Source organism: Myotis brandtii, unplaced genomic scaffold (genome assembly GCF_000412655.1).
Source record: "Myotis brandtii unplaced genomic scaffold, ASM41265v1 scaffold463, whole genome shotgun sequence".
NCBI lineage: Eukaryota > Metazoa > Chordata > Mammalia > Chiroptera > Vespertilionidae > Myotis > Myotis brandtii.
This window is the reverse complement of record NW_005367694.1, coordinates 1683288-1694546: the sequence shown is the minus strand read 5'-3', so window position 1 is coordinate 1694546 and position 11259 is coordinate 1683288. Positions and strand designations below refer to the sequence as shown.

The 11259-nt window shown below is 45.5% G+C and overlaps 1 protein-coding gene across 1 annotated transcript in view; it reads left to right on the top strand.

The window, feature by feature from the left end:
- The window catches only part of PPIL2 (peptidylprolyl isomerase (cyclophilin)-like 2), a 29764-nt gene that overhangs the window by 3979 nt on the left and 14526 nt on the right, over positions 1 to 11259 (top strand). The window contains exons 3-6 of the mRNA XM_005875500.2: positions 4675 to 4720; positions 7043 to 7105; positions 8309 to 8360; positions 10699 to 10750. Of these exons, the coding sequence (XP_005875562.1) occupies positions 4675 to 4720; positions 7043 to 7105; positions 8309 to 8360; positions 10699 to 10750 (213 nt within the window). The remainder of the gene's footprint in view (positions 1 to 4674; positions 4721 to 7042; positions 7106 to 8308; positions 8361 to 10698; positions 10751 to 11259) is intronic.

Sequence of the window (11259 nt, the reverse complement as noted above, 5' to 3'; positions counted from 1 at the left end):
TTTTTTTTTAATATATTTTATTGATTTTTTACAGAGAGGAAAGGAGAGAGATAGAGAGCTAGAAACATCGATGAGAGAGAAAAATCGATCAGCTGCCTCCTGCACACCCTCCACTGGGGATGTGCCCACAACCAAGGTACATGCCCTTGACCGGATTCGAACCTGGGACCCTTCAGTCAGCAGGCTGACGCTCTATCCACCGAACCTAACCGGCTAAGGCTGATGGTTTTTTTTTCTGCTGTGCAGAAGCTTTATTTTGATGTAGTCCCATTTGTTTATTTTCTTCTTAGTTTCCTTTGCCTTAGGACAGTGGTCGGAAAACCGCAGCTTGCGAGCCACATGCAGCTCTTTGGCCCCTTGAGTGTGGTTCTTCCACAAAATACCACGTGTGGGTGCACACGTACAGTGCGATTGAAACTTTGTGGCCCATGCGCAGAAGTCGGTTTTTGGAAAGGAGATAGACGAAACAAGTATACAAGACGAGTGTGGATGGGAGAGTTGGAAGGGGTTGACCTCAGCGAACGTACCTCAATCAGATTGAGGACGTTTTTAGCAAAGGCCAGCTTAGGAGTACCATAATTAAGTTAATAACAATGTACCTACCTATATAGTTTAAGTTTAAAAAATTTGGCTCTCAAAAGAAATTTCAATCGTCGTACTGTTGATATTTGGCTCTGGTGACTAATGAGTTTGCCGACCACTGCCCTAGGAGATGTATCTGTAAACATATTGCTATGAGAAATATCTGAGATTTTACTGCCTATGGTTTCCTTCTAGGATTTTTATGGTTTCCCGACTTACATTTCGGTCTTTTATCCATTTTGAGTTTATTTTTGTGTACAGTGTAAGTTGGTGGTCTAGTTTCATTTTTTTGCATGTATCTGTCCAATTTTCCCAGCATCATTTATTGAAGAGACTGTCTTGACTCCATTGTATACTCTTGCCTCCTTTGTCAAATATTAATTGAGCGTAATGGCTTGAGTCGATTTCTGAGGTCTCTGTTCTGTTCCATTGATCTATATGCCTGTTCTTGTGCCAGTACCAGGCTGTTTTGATTATGGTGGCTTTGTAGTTAAACTTGAAATCTGGTATTGTGATTCCTCCAACTTTGTTCTTTCTCAAGATTGCTGCAGTTATTCGGGGTCTTTTTTGGTTTCATATAAATTTTTGGAGTATTTTTTCTAGATCTGTGAAATATGCTGTTGGTAATTTAATAGGGATTACATTTAATCTGTAGATTTCCTTGGGTAGTATGGACATTTTAATGATGTTGATTTCTGCCAATCCGTGAACATGGAATATTCTTCCACTTGTTTATATCCTCTTCTATCTCTTTTTTTCAACATCCTGTAGTTTTCCAAGTACAAGTCTTTCTCCTCCTTGGTTAAGTTTATTCCTAAGTATCTTAATTTTTGTTGTTGCAATGGTAAATGGGATTGTTTTAGTTTCTCTTTCTGAGAATTCATTATTGGTGTTTTAAAAAAAAGCCATTGAGCCGAAACTGGTTTGGCTCAGTGGATAGAGCGTCGGCCTGCGGACTGAAAGGTCCCAGGTTCGATTCCGGTCAAGGGCATGTACCTGGGTTGTGGGCACATCCCCAGTAGGAGATGTGCAGGAGGCAGCTGATCGATGTTTCTCTCTCATCGATGTTTCTAACTTTCTATCCCTGTCCCTTCCTCTCTGTAAAAAATCAATAAAATATATTTTTTTAAAAAAAGCCATTGATTTTTGGGTTTGATTTTGTATCCTGCTACATTGCCAAATTGGTTTATTAAATCTAGTAGTTTTTTGGTGGAGTCTTTACGGTTTTCTTTGTACAATATCATGTCATCTGTGTATAATGAGAGTTTTACTTCCTCCTTTCTAATTTGGATAAAAAAAATATATATTTTAAATATTTTCATTGATTTCAGAGAGGAAGGGAGAAACATCAGCGATGACAGAATCATGGATCGGTTGCCTCCTGCATGCCCCACACTGGGGATCCCTGCAACCTAGAGGAAGGGAGAAACATCAGCGATGACAGAATCATGGATCGGTTGCCTCCTGCATGCCCCACACTGGGGATCAAACCTGCAACCTGGGCATGTGCCCTGACCCGGAATCGAACCGTGACCTCCTGGTTCATAGGTCAACGTTCAACCACTGAGCCACGCTGGCCGGGCGGATAAAATATTTTTTAAAAAATATGTTTTTATCGATTTTTAGAGAGAGAGGAAGGGAGAGGGATAGAGAGATAGAAACATCATTGATTGGTTGTCTCCTGCACGCCCCCTACTGGGAATTGAACCAGCAACGTTTTGGTTGTTAGGTTGACACTAAATCACACTGGCTGGGCAATCTTGGTGTGTTTTTATTAATGTAGGTTAAAATAACATTTTTTCTCTATCAAGATAATAAGGTCAGGCATATCTCATTTTATTGCTCTTCACTTTATTGCACTTTGCAGACATTATTTTTGAGCAAGTCTGGGGGTGAGTTTTCCAACAGCATTTGTTCACTTTGTATCTCTGTCACATTTTGGTAATTCTTGCAATATTTCAGACTTTTTTATTATATTTGTTATGGTGACTTGGGCTTTTGTTTGTTTGCTTTCTCCCCCCCCCCCCCCCCCATAGATTGTTTTAATACATTAGCCCATCTTTCCTTTGAGAAAAATCGTTGTCTTGGTTTCTATAATTGAAAATAACAGTAATATCTTCTGTTGGGTCAGTAATGTCTTCTGAAGGCTAAGTGTACTAAGGTCTCTGAAACTTTAATGTGAGTATGAATCATCTGTAGATCTTGTTAAAATGATGCAGACTTTAATTCAGACGGTCTGGGACTGCATGTCCAACCAGCTTTCAGGTGATAGCAGTGCTACTACTTGACACACCATACTTACATTGGAAAAAAATGCCATCTAGAACTTTAATAGGCAGAGATGAAAAGTCAATGTCTGGCTTCAAAGCTTCAAAGGACAGGCTGATTCTGTTTTAGGGACTAATGCAGCTGTTGACTTGAAATTGAAGCTAATGCTCATTTACCATTCTGAAAGTCCAAGGATCCTTAAGAATTATCCCACATCTACTCTGCTTGTGCTCTGTGAGTGGAATGACAAAGCCTGGAAGACAGCACATCTGCTTACAACATGGCTTACCAAATATTTAAAGTCTACTGTTGAGTCCTTCTGCTCAGAAAATAAGGTTCCTTTCAAAATATCACTACTTATTGATAATGCACCTGGTTACCCAAGAGGTCTGATGGAGATGTACAATGGAATTAATGTTGTTTTAATGCCTGCAAACAGAACATTCATTCTGCAGCCCATGGATCAAAGGAGTAATTTTGACTTGCAAGTCATTATTTAAGAAATTCATTTCATAAGGTTATAGTTGCAGTAAATAGTGATTCCTCTGATGGATTTGGGCAAAGTAAACTGAAAACCTTCTGGGAAGAATTCACCATTCCAGATGCCATTACGCACATTCATGATTCATGGGAAGAAGTCAAAATATCAACATTAACAGGCGTTTGGAAGAAGTTGGTTCCAGCCCTCCTGGGTGACTTTGAGAGCTTCAGGACTTCAGTGGAGGAAGTAACTGCACATGTGGTAGAGATAGCAAGAGAACTACAACTAGAAGTGGAGCCTGAAAATGTGACTGAATTGCTGCAATCTCATAATAATACTTTATGGATGAGGAATTGCTTCTTACGGATGAGAAAGAAAAGTGGTTTTTGAAGTGACAACACAGGACTTAGAATATTAACATACCTTTAGTTGATAAAATGGTGGCAGGGTTTACGAGGATTAATTTCAATTTTGAGAGAAGTTCTGTGGGTAAATGCTGTCAAATAGCATTGCAAGTTACAGAGAAATCGTCATGAAAGGAAGAGTCAGTCGATGCGGCGCACTTCACTGTTGTTTTATTTTAAGAAATTGTTACTGTCACCCCAACCTTCAGCTACCACCACCCTGATCAGTCAGCAGCCATCAACATCAAGGCAAGACCCTCCACCCAGTAAAAGATTATGACACACTGAAGGCTCAGATGATGGTTAATAATTTTAGCAAGAAAGCATGTTTTAATTAAGGTATATATCTACAGTACATTTTGCTATTATACACTTGACTATAGTGTAGTATAAACATAACTCTTATAAGCACTGGGAAACCAAAAACTTTGAATCCCTTTATTACAATATTTGCTTTATTGTGGTGGTCTGGAATCGAGTTCGCAGTATCTCTGAGGTATGTGGTGTGTACTTTTTTTTCTTAAGTTCTTTCCTGATGTATCCCATGTGCTTTGGTTATATCGAAAGTTTTTAATCCGAAGCAATTGCTGCACTAGGTAATTTACATGAGCTTTTTCTTTTCTCTTTTTTTTAAAAATATATTTTTATTGATTTCAGAGAGGACGGGAGGAGAGATAGAAACATCAATGATGAGAAAGAATCATTGATCGGCTGCCTCCTGCACCACCCCCCACTGGGATTGAGCCCGCAACCCGGGCACGTGCCATGACTGGGTCTTGAACCGTGACCTCCTGATTCATAGGTTGACACCCAACCACTGAGCCACGCAGGCTGGGCTACGTGAACTTTTTCTTAAAATGTAATTGAACTGTTGATAGAATACATAGGTGAAATTTTTTACAGAATAAATTTTCTGTCTCTTATTTTTGTTTTAAACAGATATCCCACAAACAAATTTTCGTCGTTTACCTTTTGACCACTGCAGGTAAGAGTTTTGAGAATTTAATCTTTCCCTTGTAATAGTCCTCTGATACTCAGTTATTTGACAGTGAATCTGATCCTTCGAGATGCAGCTGTGGGTTTTGTCTGTGTCCCCCCCACCTCTCCCTCCAGACCCTCCAGACCTTCCCTGACCTGGGAGAAGGTGACTCAACAATGATAAGAACTAATGATTCTTTTCTGCTTATTCTGTGTCTGTGTTTACAAGTACATTGTCTTTTTAACCTCAGTCTTACCTTCCAAGGTAGGCAGGCTCTGTTGTTAAGCCTGTTTTACAGTTGGGATAATCAGTGCTTAGAAGAGTGAAGTCCCTTGCCCAGTGGCAGTGGTGCCACTGAGGTGTGAACCCAGTGGTCTCCCGTGGGCCTGTGCCTTTCACACTTTACCTTTGTCCAGAGTCCAAGTGGTAACAACTGCTGCAATAGTCGTGATACTGTGAGCCCCCTTCCCCCTCCCTGGGGAGTGCAGGTCACTGGTGGGAGTGGGGAGGGGTCCAGCTTTAGAGCCACTCAAATGCTTCTTCCCACCCCAGTTGGTATGTGTACTAGTATGAACAGAAGCTGGGTGTGCTGAAAAAATGGGACTAGGATTGTTGAACCCCAGCACATTGGGGGCTGTGGGGTGGGCAGGTCTGGTGGTCCCCTTGGGCCTACATTTCCTAAATTTGAGCCATGGTCATCTCTGCTCTGTACACATGCATGTCTGCACAGCATTCCTCCTCATCCCCCGAGTTCTGATTCCATAGGACAGAGTGATCCTTGAGAGCTGATAAAGCTCTCCTGGTGATCCCAGTGCCCAGTTGAGGCAGGTCAGCCAGACACCACAGGGTGCTGAGGGTGCCAGGAAGGTCCGGAGATGCAGCCGCTGGGTGTGCCCAGGGCCCCCCGGGAGGCTCCCATGCATTGGTGAGTGAGGGCTTTTCCCTCTCACAGCACTTACTCAGGAGGGTGAACGAATGAGACCCAGATGCCTTTGGCTGCATTTCTCTCCCAACCCACCAGATTTTGTCATCAGCCCCATGAGAATGTCCTATTCAGATTGGGTATGAATTGGTTTTATGGAAATGCTTTCATCCTTGGTTCCCAGTTCCTGCAAGGGGTCTCTGATCTGTGTCTCGCTCATTTTTTAACTACATTGGGTTCTGGGTAAAAAATGTGCTTTGAGAATGTGCCTTTAGGTTGTGTGTGGGAGAAGATGTATGTATATTTCTTGCTGCTTGGAGCATGATTCTGTGTCAGGTCCTGCTCTGGTCAGCCCCCAGCAGCACTAGCAGCACCAGAGCTCAAATTTAGAAAACTCAGGCCCAAGGGGACCACCGGACTTGCCCACCCCACAGCCCCCTATGTGCTGGGGTTCAGCAATCCTAGTCCCACAAGGTTAGAGTAGACTTTTGAGGCAGAGAGAAAGTGTGAGATTACCCCATGAGGGCTTCTGGGGCAATATCCAGGGAGGTAGCCTAGCCCCAAGCTGCCAGGCTGTCTAGGTCCTGGGGACTGACCTGTGCTGACCAAACTTACAGGTGACTCATGTCTAAACAAGCCAGGGCTTTTGATGGCTAGTGACAGAAATCCCATGCAGGAAAAAGGGTATTGGCCCAAGGAAGTCCACCAGGTATGGTCTCCCTTCATCTGTGGGCTCTGCTTTTCTTAGGAGACCCTTCAGGAGGTGGCAAATGCCCTGTGGTAGTCTGGGCCTCTGCAGGCCCCTCTACCCCACATCCACATATCAGAACTTACCCTGGGCTCCCGGGGCCTCAGGTCTTGCCTGAGTCATGTGAACGCCCCTAGAAAATATGGGGAGAACTGTCTGCACAGTCTGTGGTCAGGAGCAGGCAGGGCACCCCCAGATCATGAGAGCCCACCAGAGCCTCTTGGGATGGGAGAGGCAGTTCTCGGTAGAAAAGTGTGGCCTGCCTATGCCTGTTACGTGAGGTTTTGGAGAGCGAATTCCAGTCCTGCCTCTCCCAGGCCACCCCCAGTGAGCTTTGGGCTAGAACATGATGGTCACATGTGTATTACATACCACAGCACAGGGTGTGGAGAGGACTAGGCTGCAGTTGTCCCTAAACCCTCTCCTCAACTCCTGAAATCCTTGCTTTGTACTTACTGGTTTTGCTGGGAGCTTCTGAAGGGCAGAGATGTGGGGGTCCCCTCTGTGCTGGCACCTATCGTAGGCTGTGCAGAGGAGCACCCGAGTTGTTGGAGGAATGACCGAAGGAGGGAGAGGCAAAGGAAGAAGTCACAGGAGCCATGTGGGAGTGGCCCGGTCAGTCCATTGCATGACCAGGAGTGACCATGTTCTTTCTCAGTCTCTCTCTGCAGCCCTTCAGCTACCCGGTCTGCACCCCTGAAGGCGTCGTCTTTGACTTGCTGTGAGTTCTCCCTTGACTTTTGAGCTAACAAACGGGGTGAGGTTGTTGATATCTGCTCAGGTAGGGGATGTGGGGCCAGCTGGAGGGTTAATGGTTCCAGGCAGTGCAAGCCAGGCCACGCTGAGGTCCTGGGGCTTCGGGGGTCCTGGGCAGGTCTCTTGGGGACCCAGGAGGGACTGCCAGGGCCTCAGAGATGAAGCAGCAATGCTGCTGTGACCCCTGGCAGGCAGCCTTGTTGGCAGGTGCTACTGTCTTCCTGGAGTGGCATTGACACCCCTCCCTCCCCCCAAGTGAGGTCCCAGTGTTCTAGTTGCCACTTGTGTACTTGTTTTGGAATGTTAATGAACTAAACTTTTTCACTTTATGAAAGTCATAATTAGGGTGCATACTTTTCAGTGCTGTGTTTTGAAGCATTATGCTCAGTCTTAGGTTCCAACATAAGCCAGCTTATATACTTTTCTCACATTTCAGACTTATTTTATAAAAATTGTAAAACATTTCAAAGGAAAAATTTACCATAATCACACTATCTGGGGTAACCACTGTCAGTATTTATACTCATCTTATTTTTTTAAAAAAAAAATATATTGATTTTTTATAGAGGAAGGGAGAGGGATAGAGAGTTAGAAACATTCATGAGAGAGAAACATCCATCAGCTGCCTCTTGCACACCCCCCACTAGGGATGTGCCTGCAACCAAGGCACATGCCCCTGACTGGAATCGAACCCGGGACCCTTCAGTCCACAGGCCGACGCTCTAACCACTGAGCCAAACTAGTCAGGGCTATACTCATCTTTTTCTGTGCGTTTATTGTGGTAACATGGTTGAGATAATACCATGAAGGTAGTTCTAGATCCATTCTTTACTCAGTCATTTTCCCCCATGTCATTAAGAATTCTCTGGAAATTATAATTTTGATGATGGTCCAGTATCTCATTTTATGGACGTATCAACATTTGTGTACATCTTTGTTTGCTAGTTTGTGTTGTTTATATATAACTGCAGTAAAAACCCTGAATATACTCTGAACCACGTTTCCAGAAATAGCCCCTGCTTCCTTTGATGAGGCAAGGCGCCCCTCTCTTTGGCTTCTGCCCCAGAAGTGAACAGAGCAAAGGCCCTTTGCAGCTGTCCCAGAGGCAGCCTCCTGGCTGTGCTGTACCTGCCAATCACGCTGATGCTCTTTGTTCTCTTCCCTTCAGGAACATCCTTCCTTGGCTTAAGAAGTACGGGACCAACCCCAGCAACGGCGAGGTAAGGGTCGTGCAGGAGTTTAAGTGATGCCAGTGAACGCTGCTATCGCCTGTCCTTTGATTCTGTGGTTTTCATATACACGCAGGTGCAGTAGAGGACGATTGGTGGGGCACAGTGAGGGACTGTGCTTCTCTCTGTACACACATTCCTTTCCAGAAATGTTTCCTACACGCACACACGTGTGTACAGATGTACATCTTTCCTTGGGCCATGGGTGCTCTCTTAGGCGTGAATTCCTCTGTACCTTGCTTTCGCATCCCGCAGTGTGTTGGGGATCCGAGTGTGTCAGAGCATAAAGCCCTGCCTTGTTCTGTGGTGGCTGTGTGTGCCCTCGTGGGGGGTACTGCAGGGATCTGAAGTCACCTGCTGTTGCAAACAGTGGTCAGGGCCACCCTGGTGCATGCTTCTTTGGGCATACACATGACTGTCGTCCTGGGACTGCTGGGTCATGGGGTGGAAGCATATTCTGTTTTGGTAGCTACTGGCAAATTTCTTTCCAGAATTGTACCTTTTTATTTTTTGTGTTTTAATTGATTTTTAAAATATATTTTTATTAATTTCAGAGAGGAAGTGAGAAGGGAGAGAGAGATAGAAACATCATTGATGAGAGAGAATCATTGATTGGCTGCCTCCTGCATGCCCTCTACTGGAAATCGAGCCTGTAACCCTGGCATGTGCCCTTGACCAGAATCGAACCTGGGACCCTTCAGTGCGCAAGCTGACACTATCCACTGAGCCAAAGCAGCTAGGGCTGTTTTTATTGATTTTTATAGGGGGAGCGATAGACAGGTAGAAACATCAATGAGAGAGGAACATCATCGAATGGCTGCCTCCAGCATGCCCCCTACTGGGGGATGGAGCCCACAACCCAGGCATGTGCCCTGACCAGGAATTGAACCAGCAACTTCTTGATTCCTGGGTTGGCACTCAACCACTGAGCCATGCTGGCCAAGTGAGAAGGGCTATCTTATCTGGTGGGAGCAGCCTTGCAGCAAGCACCCCATCATCTGTCCTGGAGTCTAATGCTCACCTGCACAGGTGTGTGGGAGTAGTTGAATAGAAGAGGAAGGCATGAAGCCAGGTGTGTGGCTGGTGGACTGGCCACTGTAGGAGAGGGAGGACACAGGGTTGGAGCTTGGCTCAGAGGCCCAGTCCTGGAACACCCACCCAGCGTCTTCTTTGGGCCCTGGGTAGCAGGGCGGGGCCCACCCCACCTGGGTGGCAGGGGCTACAGGGACGTGAGCCCTGAGTCAGGTGCTCCCAAGGGGCAGCTTTACCTGTCTGTTCCAGGGTCTCTCCACAGCCCCCTTCAGTGCCCCAGCTGAGGCCCACCCCCCAGGGCTGCTGCTTTCCTCTGGCTGCCTGGACTTTGTTTTATTGTGAAGTTTCCTGTAGAAGGGGCAAACTGTAGACACACAGAAATGCTAAAAAATGGAGCATCCCGCCGGGCCTGGGTGGTTCAGTTGGTTGGAGTGCCGTCCCATACACCAGGAAGGTTTGGGGTTTGGTCCCTGATCAGGGCATGTGTGGGAGGCAGCTGGTGGATGTTTCTCTCTCTCTGTAGAATCAATAGACATATCCTGGGTGAGGATTAAACAAAAATAGAGGATCCCATCACAACTGCTCTTAGCATTTGGGTATATTTATTCCTTTTCCCCTACTTTTTAAAATACTTTATTTTTCTTAAATAGTTACACAACAGAAGAATAAGGTGAACACCACTCAGCTGAAAAACACACCAACATTTGTGTTTTTTTAATCCTCACCCAAGGATATTTTTTTCTCCATTGATTATTAGAGAGACTGGCAGGGAAGAAGAGAGGAAGGGGAGACAGAAAGAAACATCAATGTGAGAGAGACACATAGATTGGTTGCCTCCTGCCCACGCCCCAATCAGGGCCGGGGATCAGACCTGCAACCCAGGTACGTGCTCTTGACTGGGAACGAACCCATGACCCTTTGGTGTAGGGGCCAACGCTCTAACCACTGAGAACACTGGCCAAGCCAAAATAATTCAATTTCAGAAATAATCTGTGCTTGCCATGAAACTGTCTAAACATCACAGTATAAACAAACCTGCCCCTCAGGCCCGGCCTCCAGGCTGGATGTCAACCCCTTTGCTGGGGGCCGCTTTGCTGGCTCAGAGGCTGGGCTTCCACTGTGCAGCCCCCTTATCTAGGTTAATCCCTGTGTCCTGGGGCCACTAGGTCAGCACCTGTGCCTTTTCCTTGTCTGACGGCTTGGATGGTCAGACTCTTCCAGTCTGTCTGTGTCCTCTAGCCTCAGCAGTTCTTCATATCAGCCACTTATTATTAATTATGAATTCTACTTCTTCCAGAAACTGGACGGGCGGTCCCTGATTAAACTGAACTTCGCAAAGAACAGTGAAGGTAAGAGATCTCTTGCAGCCAACTCAGGACTGGCCTGCAGAACCCGGCCGCTGCCTCACGCCAAGGTCTCTGCACAACCAGTCATTCCCTTCTGATCAGGCTGGACACTTGCTTTTAATTTCTCTAAGAGGCAACATAATTTTTTCCTTTTTATCATTTTTTTTTTTATCCTCACCTGAGGATATTTTTCTGTTGATTTTTAGAGAGTGAGGAGGGCAGGGGGAGGTGGGAGGGGGAAAAAGAGAGAGGGAGAGAGCAACATAGATGTGAGAGAGACACATAGATTGGTTGCCTCCTGCACATACCCCAGCTGGGGCCAGAGATTGAACCTGCAACCAAGGTACATGCCCTTGACTGGGAATCGAACCCTCAACCCTTTGGTGCACAGGCTGATGCTCTAACCACTGAGAAAAACCAGCCAGGGCTAACATAATTTTTTCTTTTTCTTTTCTTTTTAAAAAAAATATATTTTTATTGATTTTAGAGAGGAAGAGGGAGGGAGAGAGAGA